Source organism: Bubalus bubalis, chromosome X, assembly GCF_019923935.1.
Source record: "Bubalus bubalis isolate 160015118507 breed Murrah chromosome X, NDDB_SH_1, whole genome shotgun sequence".
NCBI lineage: Eukaryota > Metazoa > Chordata > Mammalia > Artiodactyla > Bovidae > Bubalus > Bubalus bubalis.
Window position 1 is genome coordinate 16,793 of NC_059181.1, and position 23,131 is coordinate 39,923.

The 23,131-nt window shown below is 56.7% G+C and overlaps 1 protein-coding gene and 1 long non-coding RNA gene across 3 annotated transcripts; one reads left to right on the top strand and one right to left on the bottom strand.

Annotated features, from left to right (window-relative positions):
* Positions 1–244: 244 nt before the first annotated feature.
* LOC123331813 lies at positions 245–2,327 on the bottom strand. The gene is made up of 2 exons (XR_006548605.1): positions 2,284–2,327; positions 245–1,204 (listed from the first exon to the last, which is right to left on the bottom strand). It is a non-coding gene; the product is annotated as an uncharacterized LOC123331813 (long non-coding RNA).
* Positions 2,328–8,064: 5,737 nt separating this feature from the next.
* Positions 8,065–22,864, top strand: PLCXD1 (phosphatidylinositol specific phospholipase C X domain containing 1). 2 transcript variants are annotated; one of them, XM_006043291.3, is made up of 7 exons: positions 8,065–8,462; positions 13,778–14,082; positions 16,350–16,486; positions 19,099–19,227; positions 20,256–20,411; positions 21,122–21,305; positions 22,226–22,864. In XM_006043291.3, exons 2-7 carry the CDS (start codon positions 13,947–13,949, stop codon positions 22,462–22,464), a joined length of 981 nt encoding a protein of 326 aa, XP_006043353.3. In that variant the 5' UTR covers positions 8,065–8,462; positions 13,778–13,946; the 3' UTR covers positions 22,465–22,864. The 2 variants fall into 2 exon arrangements, with proteins under 2 accessions (XP_006043353.3, XP_025131745.1); XM_025275960.2 differs by lacking the exon at positions 8,065–8,462 and adding an exon at positions 15,305–15,350 and having other exon boundaries at positions 13,949–14,082.
* The last annotated feature ends 267 nt before the right edge of the window (positions 22,865–23,131 follow it).

A 23,131-nucleotide genomic window follows, 5' to 3' on the forward strand; every position in this document is an offset into this window, starting at 1 on the left:
GGTAAACACCAGACAGAGGATGTATTTAGCATACGGTCCAAGGAAAAAATGTTTATTGTAGCTGTAGCAGTTAGGGGGCAGAAAAGCAAATTTAGTTAGACATTCCGAGTTATGAGCAGTTAAAAGTAAAAAAAAAAAAATTAGGAATGTGGACACACATATGCCATGTGCAGGCATATGTAAAGGACACGCATGATCACACGTGTGACAGGTATCTTCTTAAAATTAATGCAAATGTAGGCTATTACACAGTAGAAACAGACTCACAAACTTAGAAAACCAACTTATGATTATTTTAAAAATCAAGTTAGGGATGCGGGACAAATAAAGAGCTTGCAAGGAACAAACATACATCAATGTACAGCAAACAGAAAACCAGGAAAAAATGGTTGAACAGCAAAGGGCAGCCTACCGGAGACACTGTAATCCTCTATCTGGGGAAAATGAACCCAAAAAAGAATTGATAAATGTCCGTGTATCACTGAATCAAGCTCCTGTACACGTGAAACAAACACAGTATTGGAAATCAACCCTACTCCAAAATAAAGCAAGAATGCACAGAAAAAGAAATTTACAAGTGGAGTTTGAAGCCAAAGCAATGCTGCCGCCTTGTGGCCATTTGTTGTAACAGCAGCTCTAAAAGCTGTGTGCAGTTCAGTTCAGTCCTCAGTCGTGTCCAACTCTTTGCAACCCCATGGACTGCAGCACGCCAGGCTTCCCTGTCCATCACTGACTCCCGGAGTTCACTCAAACTCATGTGCATCAAGTCGGTGATGCCATCCAACCATCTCATCCTGTGTCGTCCCCTTTTTCTCCGGCCTTCAATCTCTCCAGGCACTCAGTATTCACAACGTCCGTGGGGCTGTAAGTAAACAACAACTGCCCTCCAGAGGTCTCTCAGGGAGGGTCAACAAACAATAATTCAAAACTTAGCAGACGGTCACAGAGCCAAGTTCAACAGGTACCTTTAACTCACATCCTTTAAGAAAAAACTCACTCAAAATGACGTCCACATCGCTAAGTATCAGGGAAGTGCCTGTCAACCCTGCAATGAGCTTTCACCTCAAGCCGGTCAGAATGGCCACTGTCAAGCCCTTTACAAACATCAAGTGCTGTAGACGCTGTGGATTAAAGGGAACCCTCCTCCTCTGATGCTGGGAATATAAGCTGGAGACAGACCCTCTGAAGAATAGTGTGTGGGATCCTTCAACAATGAAAACGAGAATGGAATTAGAATATTCCCCAACACCATACACAAAAATACAAGATCTAAATGGGAAGATGGAAACTATGACATTCTTGAGGAAAATATACGCAGGACACACATTGACATTCATCATGGGCAGTTCTTTTGGGCTCCAGATCTTAGAATAATGAAACATAAATCAAAAGTAACCAAACAGGACCTAATTAACCTCAAAGTATCTGCACAGAAGAGGAAACCATAAACAAAAGAAAAAGACAACTCTCACAATGGGAAAATATATTTGCAATCAAACATACCCACAAGGAATTCATGTCCAAAACATAGAGTTTGTGCAGCTCAATGTCAAAAAAACATAGCAAGCAACCCAAGAAATAAAAGGGCCCGAGATGGAGACAGATGTCTTCCAAGAAGGCACAGGGACTCCCATGAGGCGCAAGACAAGATGCTCGTCACCTCTGTTAGTGACAGGCCCATCAGAAGGCCCTGGGGTGGGAGGATCCCTGGAGGAAGAAATGGAAACCCGCTCCAGGATTCCTGCCTGGAGAATCCCATGGACAGAGGAGCCTGGGGGGCCGCAGTCCATGGGGTCACAAAGAGTCAGACACGGCTGAAGCAACGTAGCACACACTTAGCAATCAGAAGCTCAGTTTGGTATAATGCCGCCAACAGCATCATGAATGGACAGACTGACTTCATACTAAGCGCAGGTCAGAGACAGACAACCGTCATGAGATGTCATTGAGAATTACACTGCAGTGAGTGAAGTGAAGTCGCTCAGTCGTGTCTGAATCTTTGCGCCCCACTGACTGCAGCCCCCCAGGCTCCTCCATCCATGGGATTGTCCAGGCAAGAATATTGGAGTGGGTTGCCATGTCCTTCTCCAGGGAATCTTCCCAACCCAGGGACTGAACCCGGGTCTCCCACATTGCAGGCAGATGCTTTACAATCTGATCCACCTAATGGAAGGGAAGTATCTCACCCAGTTAGAAACACTCACAAACTTAGAAAACCAACTTACAATTATCAAAAGATGTTAAGGATGAGGGATAAATTAAGAGTTTGCTAATAACACATACATATTGGAGTGTTCCTAGTCGCTTAGTCGTGTCCAACTCTGAGACACCAAGCTCCTCTGTCCAGGGGGGTTTTCCAGGCAAGAAAACTGGAGTGGGTTGTCACTCCCTCCTCCAGGGGATCTTCCCGACCCAGGAATGGAACCCGCGTCTCCTGCATTGCAGGCAGATTCTTTACAGTCTGAGCCACAAGAGAAGCCCCATTGCCTGGAGGGGGTTGTTTATAAAGACCTCAATCCCGGCACACCTGGGAAGGGCTGGCCGGCCGGGTCAGCCAATCCTCACCCCTCAGGGGCTCATAGCGGCAGAAAATAGGCCTTCTTGTGCTGGCCAAGTGCTAGGAATTGCAGTGCAGCCCTGAGGGTCAGGATGGACGTGGGCTGCAGCTCTGGCTGGTTTTCTAATCATTTTATCTGGCCCTCAAGTAGGAGGCAGTTTCGAGCAGAACTTCTCCTAGTGAGAGGAACCCAGGAGTCCGGCAAAGGGGGGTGGTGGGTGGAGACACTGCCCGGCGCAGCAGAAGCTTCTGCAAGTCCTGGTGTTCGGAGTATGCACAGAGCGAAGCCCAGGGCCACTGACCCAGGAGCGGCTGTCTGTCCGTCCAGGTCCTGCTCTGAGCGGCTCAGGGTCAGCTCTGGCCAGGAAACGGGCTGGGGGTGCGCGGCGATGACCTCTGTGTGCTGAGCTGTGCCCAGAAGGGTCCCTCCCCTGGGCGGGATCAGCCCCCGTGAGCTCATGCCCTGGGAGGGGTGTGTTAACAAGCTCCCTCTCTTTGCAGCTGGCACACTGGCGATTAGGGTGCAGATTAAGATCAGCTGAGGGCAGAGGGTCAGGGCCCTTTCGGTTGCAGCCCCGCAGGAATCCAAGCTCGCTGTGCTTGCTACAGGACAGGAGGTGTTGAGACCAGTAACAAAGCTGTATTCTTAGAGCCAGATGAACAACAAGATGGCCAGTGAATGTGTCCAAATAAACATCTTGTCAGATTCTGGATGTCAGGTTCTTTCAGGAATCAGACAAGGGGGACGTGAGGAAAGCAACTAAAAAGACCCTCATTAATCTCGCAAATACCTTGGAATGGTGAGCCTCAGGCAGGCCCATGTGTTAATTTCTTCCTTCCTGCAGTCCACAGGGGAACAGGGTTCTGAACAAAGGCTCTGTAGCTTATCAGTCCGGCAGAGGGGCCGGATTCTCAGAGGGGGGCCATTAGGTGTGATTATAATAACAAAAGCAAGTCAGTCAGCGAGGCACCAGAAACAGTTCCAACCCCAAAGAACTGTCTTACCCTGCCCCGTGGGAAGGTGCAGGGTTTACAGGGTCCTGCCTGGGAAGAGTGGCTTCCCGCTGCCCTTCCCTCCCCAGCGCCTGGCATCACTTCCTGTCCCTGGGTATGCCTGCTCATTTCCTCTAAGTTGAATCATACAGTCTGTGGGTGTTCTGGGCTGGATGTTTGTGCCCCCTGAAATTCACATGTTGAAATCGTAACGCCTAGGTGATGGTGTGACCAGCGGCGGGGGTAAGAGATGAGGTCGTGAGTGGAGACCCCATGAACAGGATCCCAGTTCTTATGACAGAGACCCCCAAGGAGCCCCCTCAGCCCCTCCTCCACCTGAGGACACCGAGAAGACCCCGCCCCCCACCAGGAACGTAGTTTCACCAGAACCTGCCCATCCTGACTCCCTTATCTCAGACTTCTGGCCTCCACAACTGTAGAAGATGCATTTGCATTGCCGATGCTCCCATCCTTCTATTTTGCTATGGCAGCCCAAGCAGACTCAGACGGTGAGTCCTTCTGCGTCTGCTTCTCTCTGTGAGCATCGTGTGTGCAAGGTCCATCCACGTTGTATCCCGTGTCAGAGCTTCACTCCTTTTCATGGCTCTGTCATAGTCCACTGTGTGCGTGGACCCCATGCTGTTTATCCACCCATCCATCCATCCTCCATCCCACCACCCACCACCATCCATCCACCCATGCGTGGGACACAATCCATGGGGCTGCAAGCAGTGGGACACGACCGAGTGACTAAGCGCATGAACAACAGGGAGGGCGTCTGCCATCCGCCTCCAGCAGCCTGAAGCTGCTGCAGCTGCTGACTTTCAACACCCCCGAGGGGAATCCAGGCTGCAGAGTGACGCCCTCTGTGCTCCAGCGAAACTGGTGGAACAGGTCTTTGAATAGTTAAGATATTTTCAGGAACTGATTTCAGGATCCCAATCTTTGCATTTCCTCATATCTAGAAATTAAAAGACACTGCTCCTTGGAAGAAAATCTGTGAAAAACCTAGACAACGTATTAAAAAGCTGAGATATCACTTTGCTGACAAAGGTCTCTATTGTTAAAGCTATGCTTTTCCCAGTGGTCATGTATGGATGTGAGAGTTGGACTATAAAGAAAGCTGAGCGCCAAAGGATTGATGCTTTTTTTTTCTTTCTTTCTTTTTTAAATTTTATTTTATTTTTTAACTTTACAACATTGTATTGGTTTTGCCTTACATCAAAATGAATCCGCCACAGGTAAACATGTGTTCCCCATCCTGATGCTTTTGAACTGCGGTGCTGGAGAAGACTCTTGAGAGTTCCTTGGACTGCAAGGAGATCAACCCCGTCAATCCTAAAGGAAATCAACCCTGAATACCCATAGGAAGCGCTGATGCTGAAGCTGAAGCTCCAGAGCTTTGACCAGGTGCGATGTTACAAGGTCGGCGCCACTGTCTGGGGACCACACACCCCTCCCCCAGCAGGCTGCAGAAGGGGGAGGGGACTGCCAGGGGGGCATGTGGGAGGCACCTGCAGCGAGGGGCTGGGGCTGGGTGAGAGCGTCCACTGTTTGCTCATCCTCCCTGGGGTTGCTCCGTCAAAACAGAATTCACAGGCCATCACTTTTATTTGAACCTAGAAATGGCTCTCCCATTCCCTGAAGGAACATCAGTCACAAAGATAAAGCCCTGGCACCTGGTCCCACGTGCATGGACCCTGAGGACATGGGAGCGGACACCAGGGTCACACGTCCTTGATTTCACTCATATGAATCATCACAGCAGCCAACCTGTGGAGACAGAAGCGCCCGCAGTTTCCAGAGGAAGCGTAGGGGGCACCGGGTGACTGGACTTCACTGGTGGCTCAGTGGTGAAGAGTCCGCCCGCAATGCAGGAGATCCCTCTGCCGGGAAGATTCCCCTAGGGGAGGAAATGGCAGCCCACTCCAATATCCTTCCCTGGGAAATCTCACAGAGGAGCCTGGAGAACTGGTCCCTTGGGCTGCAAGGAGATCCAACCAGTCAATCCTAAAGGAAATCAGTCCTGAATATTCACTGGAAGGACTGATGCTGAAGCTGAAGCTCCAATACTTTGGCCACCTGAAGCAATGAACTGACTGATTGGAAAAGATCGTGATGCTGGGAAAGATTGAAGGCGGGAGGAGAAGGGGATGACAGAGGATGAGATGGTTGGATGGCATCACCGACTTGACGGACATGAGTTTGAGCGAGCTCCTGGATTTGGTGATGGACAGGGACGCCTGGCGTGCTGCGGTCCATGGGGTCGCAGAGTCAGACACGACTGAGCGACTGAGCACACCTCTCACTGCGTGGCTGTGAGAGGCAGCTGGAGGGCTGCGAGGAGGAGGCGGCGGGGCCTCTGAGCTGCGCCTGGAGGAAGAAGGTGGGGGTGGGGTCAGGCAGGGGAGCAGCAGCAGCTGGAGCAGTGTCCAGAAAAGGCCTGGCTGTAAAAAGGCACAAGCTTATTGTCATGTCCACAGGTCACTGGCTGCACGGGTGGCTGTGACCAGGACGGTCCCCCACGGGGGCTCCAGCGGAGGTCGGCGCCCTGCCCGCCCAGCTCCAGTGGAGGTCGGCGCCCTGCCCGCCCAGCTCCAGTGGAGGTCGGCGCCCTGCCCGCCCAGCTCCAGTGGAGGTCGGCACCCTGCCTGTCCAGCCCCTGAAGCCCCAGCATCCTTGGGGGGCCCCCTGCATGCAGAGCCAGCGATGCCAGGGGGACGCCTCCCTTTAGGGTCTCTGGTCCCTTCTCCTGTCTCTGACCCCCCACCGCCCACCAGGGTGAGGAGGGACATCCCCCTGCTTCATGCTCAGCCATCCAGAGGGCAATGTCCCTCTATCTGGAACCTGAGGGAACTGTGCAGTCCTGCCGCAAGGCCACAGAAGCAGAGCCAAGAACCAAGGTAACCTCAGAAGATGACTTGAGCCCTTTTGTCCTGTTAAGTCTGACTCTTTGCGACCCCATGGACCGCAGCCCGCCAGCCTCCTCTGTCCATGGGATTCTACAGGCAAGAATTCTGGAGTGGGTTGCCATGCCCTTCTCCTGGGGATCTTTCTCACTCAGGAATTGAACCCAGGGATCCTGCATTGCAGGCAGATTCTTTACCATCTGAGCCACCGGCGAAGCCCTCGGGACAGAAAATTCCTGCTAGATGGCTGGCTTTAGGTGACTGGTTGTGGCACTGTAGGGCTTTACTAGAGTGGGCATCTTTGTGTAATTTTGGGGTCTGGAAGCTTGTTAGCGAAGATCAGGAGGCTTTACGCAACCAGTAGAAAGGGACTGGGGCTTCCCAGGTGGCGCTAGTGGCAAAAACCCTCCTGCCAATGCAGGAGATTTAAGAGACCCAGGTTCAATCCCTGGGTCAGGAAGATCCCCTGGAGGAGGGCATGGCAAACAATCGGATGCGCCTGAGCGACTTAGCACGCAGAGGGTATAAACACTGGCTCCTGACCCCTGCGAACTGTCGGGTCCCCTGCTGCACCAGGTAGTCAGCCTGCTTCGCTCACGGTGCTCACAGGATCTCTGCTCTTGGTTCTCAATCAGCTCACTCCCTTCTGAAATCCCATCAGCTCACTCTCTTCTGAAATCCCTTCTGTGTCTGGAAATTCTTTTCCAGCAGAAAGCAGGACTTCTGGAGACTTGGAGAAATCCGGGTGCTGTGACTGAGGAGGGTGACAGCGAGGCGGGGAGGGGACCTGGCTTGGAGGGAGAGGAGTTGGGGCGGCAGGAAGCCCTGCCCGGAGAGAGGGACAGGGGCAGGAGGGAGCTCAGATGAACATGGGAGGCGAGCCCCCAGAGGGAACAAGCAGCTCCTGCAACAGGAACTCAGGGGCAAGGGGGCCGCCTGCAGCTGTTTCTCTTAGCCACCATGTGCTGTCTCTTCCAGCCCCCAGGGACTGTGGCCCCCAGGCTCCTCTGCCATGGGGCTCTGCAGGCATGACCACCGGACTGGGTTGATGCTTCCTCCTCTGGGGTACCTTCCCCACCCAGGGCTTGAACCCGCTCTCTGGCATTGCAGGCAGATTCTTTACCTGCGAAGCCTGGCCACCAGGAGGGTTCCCGGCAATGAGCTGGAATTCATGGTCCGGCTCTGATCCCTTGACCTCCAGCAATGATGTGGGGAAGGGAGGACGGTGGACAAGCCACTTCACTGCGAGGAGCAGAGGGGCTCGTGGAGGGCGAGGGACTGACCCGCCTGGGCTCTGTCACCTCAGGCCAGCGGGTCTGCAGTCGGGGACTCGCCCTGGGGATCCACCTTCACCCGCAGAGACCACACACGGCAGTCAGGGCTGGGACAAGGGCCACTCGGGGCACAAGGGCCGGACACTTCAGTGTAGGACTTGGCCACCTGCCACCCAGCGTGACCCGGCGGGATCAAAGGCTTAGAGGCCTGGATGATGCAACGGAGCCCTGGGCTGACAGTCCTGTTTGCCCCGGTCCTGGGCAGCAGCAACCACATGCTGGACAGCGGCCAGTGCTCAGCCAGGTGGTCAGGTTGCCCTAGCCCAGCTCACGGCCCTCAGGGTCCCTGTGGTCACACCCGGGTCGCGCTGGCATCCCACCGTCTGGGCACTGGGCCCACGACGGCCCCTGGGCAGGGCTGGGCCCTGCAGACTGTCTGTCGGGGGCACCCGGGTCCCCCCACCCGGCCAGGCAGCGCTGTCCGCACAGGAGTCCGCCGCCTAGAGCCGGGCGATGCAGGGGTCGGGGCGGGGCAGGTCTGGGAGGCGGTCCCTCTACCTCGGGGAGTGGGTGTTCCCGGCATCCAGTCGGGCCTTTGAGGAAATGCCTGAGGCTCCCGCGGGCAGAACGAGCTCAGCGAGCAACCCGGAGTCCCGGCTGGATTCCGCGATCAGAGACTGCGGTGCGCACGCGGCGTCCCCCGGGGAGACACAAGGGCAGACTTCCGAGGTGAGGCGGGGGTCCCGGGAGGTCTGCGCGCTCGGGCCCCGGGCCCCGGGCGGCTGGACTGGGCGGCGGGAGGGGCTGGAGGGCTGGGACCTCCCGGGGGAAGGGAGGCATCCGCCTGGAGTCTCCACGTGGAAGGAGAGTCCCTTCGGGTGGTAGCGCGGAGCTCGACAGAGCCCCTGGACTGCGGCTCGCGGGGAGCAGTGACAAGCCCGTCACGAGTCCTGAGCCGGTGCTGACCCTCTGCTGGCTGTTGCCACTGGGGGAGGTCTCCATCCTGTCCTGACGCCGAGGGGGTAGGGCCACGGGCTGGTCGGAGTGGATGGGCACTTTGGGAGCCCGGGAAGTGCTTGGGGGACCCAGTGAGTGTTTCAGGGGGCTGGCGGAGTTTGCGGGACAGTGAGCCTTTAAGGGGGCTGGTGAGTTTGGGGATTCAGTGAGTGTTTCACGGGGCGGCGAGTATCTCAGGGACCCAGTGAGTGTTTCAGGGGGGCTGGTGAGTTTGGGGGACCCAGTGAGACTTTCAGGGGGCAACGAGTATCTGGGGAACCCAATGAGCCTTTCAGGGGACTGGCGAGTATCTGGGGGACCCAGTGAGCTTTTCAGGGGGCCAGCGAGAATCTGGGGGACCCAGTGAGTGTTTCAGGGGGCTGGTGAGTTTAAGGATCCATTGAGTGTTTCAGGGGGCTGGTGAGTTTGAGGATCCAGTGAGTGTTTCAGGGGGCTGGTGAGTTTGGGGGACCCAGTGAGTGTTTCACAGGGCTGGCGAGTATCTGGGGGGCCCAGTGAGCTTTTCAGGGGGCTGGCAAGTATCTGGGGGACCCAGTGAGCCTTTCAGGGGGCTGGTGACTTTGGGGACCTGAGCAAAGGTCTAGGAGCCTAGCGCTTGTGAAGCCTGCTGACCACTCGGGGCCGGGTGAGCTGGACAACAGGAACGGCTATGTGCTGGGTTCGCCGGCCCTGCGTTGCTCCATCCATTCATTCACCCGAGAACTATGTCCTGGGCGCCTCTGTGGCCATCCCACCCGCAGATGTGCGTGCAGTCACACGGGGCCTCCCCCGTGTCTCCCCGGGGCCCGCGGGGGTGGAACCTGCACGTGCCCCGCACACTCACCTGAGTGGCCAGAGGACACAGGGCGCGGCAGGCACATGAGGAAGTGCCCCGCGGAGCGAAGCCATGGGGGCATGCTCCCTGGGGTGCTGTCCGAGGCCTCGAGGCTGGGTGGCCCTACTGCCGAGCACTCCTGAATCTGCACTTGGAAACCAGACAGCTGGGGCTGACAGCCAAGGTAGAGAGGGTAGGTGACCGACACGTACGTACCTGGCAGACGGGAGAGTGCCCTGCAAGAACGGGATGGGTGTCCACGGGGCATGGGACATTGTCCCTCCCTTTACAGTGAAGCCACCACGGTCTCAGGCCAGCACAAACAGGAGGGGGAAGGGCTTGTGGCACAGTGGCCTGGATTCTGATGGGACAGAGAGGTCCAGGGGTGTGGACACGGGAGGGCTCAGGACTCGGCAGACCTGTGTTATGGGCAGACGTGGACAGGGCACCCAGCGGGCAGGAGGCCTGTGTTATGGGGAGGTCTCCTCTGCGAGGGGAAGAGACAGACACACACACACACACAGGTGTCCGCAGGATGCTGACACAGACGCACCAAAGGAACCCTGTGAGACGGGGCGCACACACCCACAGGCGCTCCCCACGGTGCTGTGCTCGGGCTTCCGACATACTGTTTTGCTGTGTGTTCTACTTGCATCTCGCTGAAGCAGATGAAAATCATATTCGGATTAGACGAGACTTCTGAAGGGTTATTGTGAAGAGCAAAGGGGACTATTACAGGAGGATAAGAGTCCTCCAGGGAGAAGGACTGCTACTCTAGAGAGCCGATTACATAGGGGTGGGGCTTTATGTGTACAAGGGGCACTACTGCTGTAGAGAGTAGTGGCATAGATACCTCCCCTCTAATATGATAGAGGGGAGGTACAACAATAAATGGGGCTATGACCATGCAGGGGGATATTCCTGTGGAGAAAGTGAAAGTCGCTCACTCGTGTCCGACTCTATCAGGCCATGGGATTCTCCAGGCCACAATACTGGGGTGGGTAGCCTTTCCCTTCTCCAGGGTGTCTTCCCAACCCAGGGAGTGAACCCAGGTCTCCCGCAATGCAGGCGGGTTCTTTACCAGCTGAGCCACCAGGGAAGCCCTACTGTGGAGAGGGGACTCTTAATAAAGGAGGACCCTTAGTAGCGGGGGACTATTACTGTGGAGGGGACAGTGATAATAGGGGCACTCTGATAGCTTGGGGGCTGTTACAGTAGAAGGACGACGACAATGGGGAAAATTGTAATAAAGGGAACTATTACAATAGAGGGGGCCGTTCTGCAGAGGGGGACCATTACAGAAGAGGCAGAACTATTTCTGTGGAGGGAGGACTCTTAGCATAGAGGGGCTGTTACAAGAGAGGAGGGCTCTCACTGTTGACAGGGAACTATTAGAGTATAGGTGAGACTCTTCTAGTAGAGGGTGGTCCACCACTGTAGAGGGGGGACTATTGCTGTACAGAGGGGACTACGACAAAGGGAGAGTGACTATTATAATAGAAGAGGACTATTACCTTAGGGGGACTACTGTAAGGAATGGGGGTCTATTACTGCAGACAGGGACTATTACAATAGAAAGGGGACTGCTGAAATTGAGGAGGACTATTACTATAGAGCAGAGAAGGCACTGGCACCCCACTCCAGTGCTCTTGCCTGGAAAATCCCATGGACGGAGGAGCCTGGTGGGCTGCAGTCCATGGGGTCGCTAAGAGTTGGACACAACTGAGCGACTTCACTTTCAGTTTTCACTTTCATGCATTGGAGACGGAATTGGCAGCCCACTCGTGTTCTTGCCTGGAGAATCCCAGGGATGGCGGAGCCTGGTGGGCTGCCGTCTATGGGGTCACACAGAGTCGGACACGACTGAAGCAACTTAGCAGCAAGTACTATAGAGGGGGGAATATTATGATAGGGGAGAGACTATTAATATAGAGTAGCGACAACAGAAGGGGACTATTAGTGTAGAGGGGAAACTATGAGAATAGAAGCAGGACTGTTATAGTAGAAGGGGGACTTTGACTGTGGAGGGGAACACTGACAATAGAGGGAGATTATTAGACTTTTACATAGAAACAGAATTATTACAACAGGGGGTGGACTATGCCAGTAGAGGGGGACGTTTACCACAGAGGGAGATTATAGCAATGGAGGACTTTTACTCTAGAGGGGGCTATCAGAAGCAGACGATTGTAACTATGGGGACTCCTGCAATCAAGGAGGACTATTATTGCAGAGAGGGGACTATGACAGTATAGGATTATTACTCCAGGGCAGACTACTCCTGTAGAGGGGGAACTTTGACAACAGGGGGGGAACTATCACTATAGAGTAGGACTATGACTTTAAAGGGGGCTTATTTTTAGAGGAGAGACTTTTACCACAGAGGGGGTACTATTACAAGAGAAGTATGACAACCGAGACAGGACTATTAGTGCATCGGGCGGAGGGCTCTGACACTAAAGAACTATTACTCTATGGGGAAACCGTTACTGTAGAGGGAGACTGACAACAGAGGGGAGCTCATGCTGTGGCAGAGGAACTATTACTGTAGAGGGGGGACTATGACAACAGAAGGGGACTATTACTGTAGAGGGGGGACTATGACAACAGAAGGGGACTAGTACTGTAGAGGGGAGACTATGACAACAGAAGGGGACTAGTACTGTAGAGGGAGGACTATGACAACAGAAGGGGACTATTACTGTAGAGGGGGGACTATGACAACAGAAGGGGACTATTACTGTAGAGGGGGGACTATGACAACAGAAGGGGACTAGTACTGTAGAGGGGAGACTATGACAACAGAAGGGGACTAGTACTGTAGAGGGAGGACTATGACAACAGAAGGGGACTATTACTGTAGAGGGGGGACTATGACAACAGAAGGGGACTATTACTGTAGAGGGGGGACTATGACAACAGAAGGGGACTATTACTGTAGAGGGGGGACTATGACAACAGAAGGGGACTACTACTGTAGAGGGGGGACTATGACAACAGAAGGGGACTATTACTGTAGAGGGAGGACTATGACAACAGAAGGGGACTATTACTGTAGAGGGAGGACTATGACAACAGAAGGGGACTAGTACTGTAGAGGGAGGACTATGAAAACAGAAGCAAACTATTACTATAGAGAGGGGACCTTAAGAATAGAGACAACCCCCTGTCCATGGAGAGCAGTAAACCCAAGAATAAAGGCCCAGGCGTGTGTTTGCCATGAAAGGAGTCCTGATGGCATGTGGACCACAGGCCCTGACCCGGGAGGAGCCGTGAGGGGAGGCTTCTGCCCAAGCAGGCACAGTGGCTGCAGTTGGGGCTGGGCAGGTGGAACCAGCGGGTCACAGGCCCATGTTCTGACCGGTCCTGGGAATGACCGGGTCAGCCGCGACGGACGATCCCGGGCAGGGACTGGTCTGTGTGCCGGGTCAGGGAAGTGAGGATCTCGGTCTCTACAGGGAGGGGTCTTTGGGGAAACTGTTTCCAGGACATGGGGGGTGAGGGCAGGGCTTCCTGGACCCCCAGGTCACCTTCAACACCACGCAGAGGGCTCTGTCCCCTCTCCCCGGTGTGAAGACAAGGCAGAGGCTTGGGAGCGATGTCAGGGGCCAGGCAGGTGGCCGAGTCTGCAGCCGCCGCTGAAGTCCCGGTCCGTGTCTACAGGTGATTGTGTTTTAAACTGTCTCCTTGCATCATGGGATGGCTGCGCTTGGCCCCGCGGTGGTCAAGACCACTGTTTTCACTCCCCCATCCCCGCCCTGTCAGGACACCCACCCAAAACAGGAGAGAGGGGACGCTCAGACCATGACGGGAGGCGCTCCCAGCTTCTTAGCTGCTCAGCTGGGCGCTCCATCCTGGGAGCCTGTCCAGTCACGTTTCCTGCAGCAACACCCACCAGCTGGACAGAGTGCCTCGGGGGCATGAAGCGGGTGTGATGTAGTGCCTGCGCTCCATCTCCCTAGGATGGAAGCCCCCATTCCTGGAGACCCGCAGGGTCAACCGGGGCCCCTTAGAGGAGGGGGTTGGTGCACAGCGCGAGGGTGGGGGGCCCTCTGGAGGGGGTCGCCAGCTCCAGCCGCAGGGAGAACAACTTGAGCTGCTGGGGTCTGGTCCCTGTCCCTCCTCCCTTGCTCCCCTTCAAACCCTCACTTCACCTCCCGTGTCTCTCTTCACATCTCTGTCCATTTCTCTCTGTCTCATTCTCTGTCTCTAGAGCTCGTCTGCCCTCTGCAGCACCCCATCCTTTCTCTTGGAGAGAAGCCCGCAGGTTCCCGTTTCTCAGAGCCACGCCTCCGCACCGCCAGCACCACGCCTTCTGCACGTCCTGTTTTAACTCCTGCAGAGCCCCGTTTCCTCCCCAAGATCTCCCGGCTCAGCCTCCAATGGGCGGGCATGTGAGCTCGCCCGGCTCTGGCTCCTTCCTCGGCCTGCCCTACGCCTCCAAGGCGAACGCGGACTGGATGTCGGCGCTGAGCTCTCCGCTCTGGGACGTGCCGCTGCACCAGCTCTCCATCCCAGGTGAGGCCCCGCGGGCTCGGCTCAGCAGGAAGGCGATCGCCAGACGGTCCCGGGTGTGTGAAACCTCAGTGCCAAACATGCACACATGCAGGCACACACACGTGCATGCACACACACACACACCACACACGCATGCACACATACAGACCGAACACACATGCACACACAGATACATGCACACATACTGCATACATACATACACACACCAGCACCTTCCCTTCTGAGTCCACTTTATCCCCATTCAACCTGGAAGGTACATGAACCCCGGAGAGCCTGCCTTCAGGACACATGGCACCCTGGGGCAGGGGAGGGGGGCGGGGTCGTGCTTTCTCAGCCACTGACCTACTCCCGGGGACCCCTGGGAACTTCAGCTCCCTCACCTTCGCGCCCTCGTTTTCCATCAGAGCTCGTGCGGCACCTTCTGCACTTGAGCCTGGAGGGCCCAAAGTTTAAGGTGTCCACCCGCCCCCAGACGACTCGGTAAGTGGTACCGGAACTATCTAATTAAAATGAGGAACCTCTGACTCCAGTCAGTTTGGTCGCAAAGTGCTGCAAAGCTCAGCCGTGAGCGAGCATCTCGATTTGGGAATGCCCAGCGGTGCCCAGGCAGGTGGGCACTTCCAAGGCGACACCGCTGTGCTCAGGCCATCGGAGGGGCAGCCACTGGGGCCTGGGTGGGGAGGGTTCCCACCGGCCAGCACCAGCCTGCTCACCTCCCAAGGTGCAAATGCGCCGTTCTCCACCCGCACTCCTCTGGCCGCGACCCTGGGCACTGCCCGCTGGGCATGCACACGAACAGCGGGAAAAACAGGAAGTGCTGTTTCCTACAGAAGGCAGCTTCAGACCCCTCCTCGCCCTCTCCACGGCTCTGGAGTTTGATGCCCGCCACCCCACCCTCCCCGGGAGGAGGCCCACATGGCCCTTCCCTGCGGGTGTGGAGCAGGCAGGGAACCTCGGACCCCATCTCCGCCCTTCCGCTGCTTCCCTGCGAGCAAGGCCGTGGGGGCCCCGAAAGGAAGGGGTGTCCAGGTCTTCAGGCCGCCTCCACCCACGAGGGGCCCGCTCTCCTTACATAGAACTCCTGAGGCCCTCCTCCAGGCCCGGGCACCACTCGCCTGCTTCGGTCTTTGCAAATGCACCTGTTCTGGACATTTCTTATAAATGGGCATGAAAAATGTGTCCTTCTGTGTCTGCTTCTCTCGCTGACCATCATGTGTTCAAGGTCCATCCACGATGTAGCCTGTGTCAGAGCTTCACTCCTTTTCATGGTGAGTCACACACCACCGTATACATGGACCACATGCTGAGAACCCACCCATCCGGCCACCCATACACTCATCCATCCGTCCATGCACTCACTATCCATCCACTCATCCATACAACCACCCCCTACCCATCCACCCATCCGTACCTCCATCAACCCAGCTACGCACCCACCATCCATCCATCCATCCATCCATCCACTTATCTATCCACCCTCCCATCCACTCTGCCATAACAGCATCAAATCAAATTATACTGTGAACTTGTAAATCCTCCTTGACCCTGAGAATAAATTAAAAAAAAAAATGGGAGAAAGGAATAAAGCTCATCCAAACCTATATTCAGAGACGGAAGGGAAGGATTTCTGGATTGTCCCCAGGTGACTGCTAAGGTGTGGATCTGTCCACACTGTCTCTGAAACAGACCACACAGATTTAAAAGGAAAAAGAACTGATGAAACCGGCATCATAAAGAGCCTGAAAATACTATAAATAACTTCAAGGTACTTGTGACTAGAGAGGGTCTGTCTGTGCTCACTCATGTCACACTCCCTGTGGCCCCACAGACTGCACCCGCCAGGCTCCTCTGTCCATGGAATGCTCCAGGCAAGAATCCTGGACTGGGTTCCCGTGCCCTCCTCCAGGGGATCTTCCCCAGGAATCACACCTTCGTCTTTTATGTCTCCTGCATCTGCAGGCGGGTTCTTTGCCACTAGCACCACCTGGGAAACAACAAACCATAAAATCAAAAGCCATCTTGAGCCTTTCCTGTCCAAGAATGGGACTCCTTAAAGAAACTGCTCTTCACTTTCTCACATCTGCTGAGACCCCATTGCGAAATAGGATTCAGTTCCCCGGTCTCAGGGGATGTGACTTTCAGGATTCCCTGTGCCCTACAGCGCTATAGCTGTGCGTTCCAAGGGCGGCTTGGGGGCAGAGGACAGGCTCGGGAGGCACAGAGGTCAGGCTCGGGGGTGACGTGTCCCCTGCCTGGCCTGCCCACAGGGAGCCATGACACGATGACCTACTGCCTGGACAGGAAGTCGCCCATCTCCAGCAAGGAGCCGAGGCTGCTGCAGCTTCTGTGCAAAGTGCTGCCGTGTGTCGCCCTGCCCGTGGTGCTCAGGTGGTCCACCACCCAGGTGAGGGTCTGCGGGCACGCCCGGCCCGGCCCAGCTCCAGGCGCTGGTGTCACCCGCGGGGCTGTGCCCTCATCCCTGCTGGGGAAACGGGACTGAGAACAAACCCCCTGTAAAGCGCAATTGTCCTTCAGTCGCTCAGTCGTGTCTGCGCCTTTGCAACCCCATGGACTGAAGTCCACCAGGCTCCTCCATCCATGGGATTCTCCAGGTGAGAACACTGGAGTGGGTTGCCATGCCCTCCTGCAGGGGATCTTCCCGACCCAGAGAGCCTCCCAGAAAGGTAGCAAAGGACAGAGCTTTACTGTGGACCAGCCTGAAGCCAGAGGGGGACCCGCGTACTAAGAGCATCACAGGCTGAAGTCAGAGAGGCTGGGGGAGGGGGGGGGGGAGGGGGAGGGGGGGGGGGGGGGGGGGGGGGGGAGGGGGAAGGTCCCACCCGTGGTGCAGCTGAGGACAGCTCCTTCCTGCTCCCAGATAAGCAGTAGCTGAGTTTGCGCATCCTCTGAGGTGGGTTTGTGTTTGCGACACCCCCTCCAGGGAGGCTTCCTTGGTGGCTCAGATGGTAAAGAATCCGCCTGCAATGCAGGAAACTCAGGTTTGATCCCTGGGTGGGGAAGATCCCCTGAAGGAGGAAATGGCCACCCACTCGGGTGCTGGCCTGGAGAATCCCATGGACAGAGAGCCTGGCGCGCTGCAGCCCGTGGAGTCCCAGAGAATCAGACACAGGCACTCCCTCCCTTCCTCTGCAGTGCCCCTCCCAGGCGGCTCCGGGTTTAGGGGGTGGGGAGACACCGCGTGGGCGGCAGTCACTGTGCGGGATGGAGAGGGGTCGATGGCGGGGCCTGTCTGTGGGGAGGGGGCACCGACTGGCAGCGGCCCTGTCGCTGGCACACACGCCAGCCGGGGGTGGATGCTGAAGCACAGAGAACCTGCCCGGGCCCAGGGGCCCACCTGAGGGGCAGGCTGCCCTGCCTTCCTGTACCCTGCCTGGGGAGCACTCGCATTCCTGGTTTTTCGGCTCCCAGGCTGGTCCTCCCCAGGCGACCAGAGGCTGTCAAGCACACCTCTTGCCTCGTGTAATTGCTACATCTTGCCTTGAGTAATTACTTCCTCCTGGGAGGTCCCCAGTTGCTGAAATCCTGCTGGGGGACCTGAGAGGCAGAGAGCAAGGGCTGGAATGTAGGCAAGCCTCATTCCTGCTCGGGTCAGGCGCCTGCAGCTCGCACCGAGGGGGCGGGTCCACCAGAGCCCGGGAGGCCTGCAGGGCTGGGGACCCTCTGCTCTGAGGGTCCCTTGGTGCCAGGGTCCCTCCGTCCTGGGGGGCCTGGGTGCCGGGGTCTCAAGCGGTACGGCTGCCAGGGAGGCCCGGGGTGTGCACGGTGGCTGGGGGGGTGTCTTTTGGGGGGTGTTGAAGGTCAGCGGCTGCAGCAGCCCTTGACTTAATCCTTTTAGAGGCGGATGGCAAGTCGTAGCTGACAATATTGACATTAGTCTTTGCTTTTTCTTTTATTTTGGATTGGATGGGGGGGGCTGTGACTTTGTTTCCCATTTTTTTATCCTTTTATTTTTTTCTTTTTCCATTACAACTCCATGCAGAGAACACAGTACCATTTTCTGCTACTAGTTGATGTTAATATTCGTTTTTACTTTTTCTTTTATTTTGGATAGAGGAAGACTATTGCTTTCTTTCCCTTTTTTTAAATCCTTAGATTTTTTTTTTCTATAATGACTCTGTGTAGCAAACACATACCATTTTCTGCTACTAATTTATGTTAATATTAGTGTTTGCTTCTTTTGTTTTGGATACAGCACATCTGTTATTTTCTTTCCAATTTTTTATCCCTATTTTTTTCTTTTTCCATTATGACTTCCTTGTAGAGGACACAGTACATTTTCTGCTACTAATTTATATTAGGGCTTCCCTGGTGGCTCAGCTGGTAAAGAACCTGCCTACAATGTGGGAGGCCTGGGTTTGATCCCTGGGTTGGGAAGATCCCCTGGAGAAGTGAAAGGCTCCCCACTCCAGTGATCTCGCCTGGAGAACCCCACGGACAGAGGGGCCTGTGGGCCACAGTCCCTGGGACTGCCAAGAGGTGGACACGACTGAGCAACTTTCACTTTTCGTTTACGTTGCTGTTATTCTTTGCTTTTTCCTCTTATTCACACGGCAGGCAGAGGTTCCTTCCTTTCCCTCTCCCCCTCAGTTCCTCCTTGGCTTCCCCAGTGCCTTTGTGGGGGTGGCAGCAGACCTCTGTGGCTCCCGTGTGTCCTCACATCTGAGGGTCCAGCTGGGGTGTCCTGGAGCCTGCGCTGGTGAACCCACTGGGGGCTTCCGCCCAGGGACTGCCAGGGAGGAGGGTGAGGCTGGACCCTGCAGGGACCCCCCAAGACCACGGTCTGGGCCCAGGCTGTGTGGCTGCATGTGACCAGTGACCCTGCAGACCCCGCTGCCGGAAGCAGGGCCTGAGCCTGGCGGCGCCACCACAGCTGACTTCACGGTGACGGCGCGGCCTCAACTGGGCGTCTCCGCGCGGGCCCGGCCCCCGACGGCGCTGATGAGCCGAGGCGGGGCAGCCCTGTGCCCAGCACCGGTGACCGACCCCTGTGTGCAGGTGCTGAGCGTCACGGAGCAGCTGGACGCCGGCGTGAGGTACCTGGACCTGCGGATCGCACACGTGGAGGACGGCTCGGAGAGGAATCTGCACTTCGTCCACATGGTGTACACGACGGCCCTCGTGGAGGTGGGGGCGCGCGCGGACAGGGGCCGCCAGCCAGGGACAGCCACGTGCAGTCCAGGCAGGAGAGGCTGACCTGTAAGGAGCAACACAGGTCCACCCCAGTTAGAAGACGCTGACCCCTAAGGGGATAGACACACGTCCGCTCAGACAGACACACGTCCACCTCAGAAGACGCTGACCCCTAAGGGGACAGACACACATCCACTCAGATGGACCCATGTCCCCTCTAGTCAAGAGAGGCTGCCCCTAACAGGATGGACACATGTCCACCCCAGTTAGAAGACACTGACTCCTAAGGGGATGGACACACATCTACTCAGACAGACACACATCCACTCCAGTTAGAAGACAGTGACCCCTAATGGGATGGACACACGTCCACTCAGACAGACACACGTCCACTCCAGGCAGGAGAGGGCTGGCCTCTGGCATCAGTCACTCAGAATCCCTGACCAGCGTGCGTTTCTGAACTCACACCTATAGCCCTGGCCTCTGGGGCGTCTCCCGCCGTTTAGCTAAACCGGGTCCCCGGCGCGTCTTCCTGCGTCCAGTCCACCCTCTCGGCTGCCAAGTCACTTCATGGCTCCCTCTGGCCATGGCCCCTGTGCCCCCACCACAGACGCCAGCGACCCTCGGGGTCTGGGGGCACCGTCCCTGGGCCTCGCTGTGCACGCACCCTGCTGGCCTCGCACACTCCCTGCAGTGCATACCTTACACAATTCTATGAGCACTGCTCCCTGCTGCTGTGCACGCACAAACACGCATATCTGTGCACACACACGCATATCTGTGCACACACAGGCCCCGACCACATGCACACACGCGTATGCACCCGTATGTACAGGAGCGTGTACACACACCCACCCACACCCATGGCTCCCCGCTGCCACTCAGGAGAGGCTGGGTCCCTTGGGAGTGGGCGCCTTGCTTTGTGTCTGTGTGTGTCAGGACCCCCTGACCTGTCTGTGGAGTGGCCGTGCTGGGGTCTCGCTTGTCTCTCACACAATGCCCTTCTCGCCACCCCCGCCCAGGACACGCTCACGGAGATCTCCGAGTGGCTGCAGAGCCACCCCCGGGAGGTGGTTATCCTGGCGTGCAGGAACTTCGAGGGCATGACGGAGGACCTGCACGAGTACCTGGTGGGCTGCATCAAGAACATCTTTGGGGACATGCTGTGTCCCCGCGGGGTGAGCAGGCGCCGCGGGCTCCCCATGCTCTCGGCGGCAGGGGTGGTGGGAGTGCCAGGCTTCACTGCAATCACGGACCATCCGCTCGCTGCATGAGGCTGATTCAGGCACCAGTTGACACCACTCACGGAAGCCCAGTAATCCACCCACCACTGTCTCCACTCAAACACCCCAGTAACCAGCCCATCACTGCTCACAGGCACCCCCAATAATCAACCCTGACCGGTCTCCACTCAGACACCCCCAAAATCCATCAATCACTCCTCAAGATGCCCCAGTAACCCACCTGCCATTTCCTATCAGAAACCCCAATAATCCACCCACCTCTGTTTCCACTCAGGAACCCCAATAATCCACCCATCACTGCTCAAGTCATCCAAGTAATCTACCCACTAGTGTCTCCACTCAAGCACCCCCAAAATCTACCAATCACTGCTCAAGACACCCCAATAACCCACCCATCACCATCTCCACTCAGACACCCCAGTGATCTACCCACCAGTGCCTCTACTCAGACACGCCAATAATCCACCATGACTGTCTCTTCTCACAGAGAACCCAATAACCAGCCCATCACTGCTCACAGACACCCCAATAATCCGTACACCACTGTGGCTTCTCGCACACCCCTGATAACTGACACATTGTCACAAGGCACCCCAATAACCCCTGTGCACGCGTCTCACGGGCACCCGGATGATCCCCCCCAGGAGGTGCCGACTCTGCGCCAGCTGTGGTCACGGGGCCAGCAGGTCATCCTGTCGTACGAGGACGAGGCAGCCGTGAGCCGGCACGCGGAACTGTGGCCCGGGATCCCCTACTGGTGGGGGAACAAGGTGAAGCCCCAGGACCTCGTCCACTACCTGGAGCTCATGAAGAGCCGCGGCCGCCCGGGTGAGTGCCACCTCGCACCGCGACACCCAGCCACACGCGTGTCCAAGGGCATGGGGCTGGCTTTGGGTTCAAGTGGAGAAATGGAACGGGACGTGTTAGCGGACATTACTGTGTCCACCACAGGGGGTCAGCATGTAGACAGGATGTGGACATCCGTGTGAACATTACTGTGTCCACCACATGGGGCCAGGACATGGACATCTTTGGGGTCACTGTCCAGCCCGCCTGCCCTCTTTAACAGGAGAAATTCATGAGTCGACACCCCTGTGAGCCCCTGCTGTCTGAACTGTGGTCTCTGTCGGACATCTGAAGCTCTGACCTCTGCGGAGGCCAGAGTCTGGATGGGGTGACGGCGTGGGCAGGTGACCCCATGGGTTAGTGGTCGCATGGGTTGGTGACCACATGGGCAGGTGACCACGTGGGTGGGTGACCAAGTGGGTGGGTGACCAAGTGGGTGGGTGAACAGTTTGAGTTTCTGACCACATGGGTGGGTGACTGTGTGAGCTGATAACCCCCTGAGTGGGTGACCACGTGAGTGGATGACAGTGTGAATGGGTAATCATGTGGACAGGTGACCACATGACCTCACAGGTTAGGGACTCCGTGGGTGGGTGAACACGTGGCTTGGTGGCCAGGTGGCTTAGTGACCCGTAAGCTGCTGACCCCATGGGTGGGTGACTATGGGGGTGGGTGACCAATCTGAGTTGCTGACCACATGGGTGGGTGACTGTGAGTTGCTGACCCCATGGCTGGGTGACCACGTGGGTTGGTGGCCACGTGGAGGGATCACCGCATGGGTTGGTGACCATGTGAGTTGGTGACTACATGGGGTGGTTGGCCACATGACCCTGTGGGTTAGTGACCACACACGAGGGCGGCTGGAGCCGGCACCATGAACAGAAGCCCCTCTCTTGTCCCAGGCGGGCTGTTCGTGGCCGGCATCAACCTCACGGAGAACCTGGAGTTCATCCTCGTCCACCCGGCCTGGTCCCTGGAGAAGCTGACCCTGAGTGGGCTCCCCTACCTGTGCGCCTGGGTGCGGGCCCAGTGCCCGGGGTCGGCCGCCGGCTGCACCAACATCATCGCGGGCGACTTCATCGGGGCCAGCGGGTTTGTCAGCGATGTCATTGGGCTTAACCAGAAGCTGCTTCGGGGCTGACTGATGGCGTGCGGGTGGAGCGGGGCATCCCGGAGGCTGCTCCTCGGGCGTGTCCTGTGACGTCACCGGGCTGAACTGGAAGCTGCCTGGGGCTGACGGACAGCACGTGGGTGGAGCGGGGCATTCCGGAGGCTTCTCCTCCGTTGCGTCCTTTGACGTCACCGGCCTTAACCGGAAGCCGCCTGGGGCTCACAGACGGCGCGCTGAGGAGCTGGACATCGCCGAGGCCGCTGTCAGTCCTGTCCTATGGGGCGGGCAATCCGTCCATCCATCCAGGGAATGTGGGTGGCTGCAGAGGTGGGGCCGGGTGGCAGGGTCCTCTGTGTCTCAGCGGATGTAGGGTGTGAGGTGATGATTAAAGGCGACTGTGTGATTTGTACAATCACATCTTCCAGGGAGACATACTGGTTCTGAGGTCTGTGGCTTCCCCGTGGGAGAGGCTGGGGAACGCCCTCCCTCTGGGCGCTGAGAGCAGCAGACATAACCCCCAGCTGGGTCAGGGGGCGGGGGAGGAGGCAGTATGACCCAGTTCATAGGAGGGGACTGAGCGCATTAAGATCCCACTGAGAAATCCCTTTTATTAGATGAGGCCTTCCCTGGTGGCTCACCTAAGAAGGCCTTCTTATCTCTCCTTGCTATTCTTTGGGACTCTGCATTCAGGTGGCTG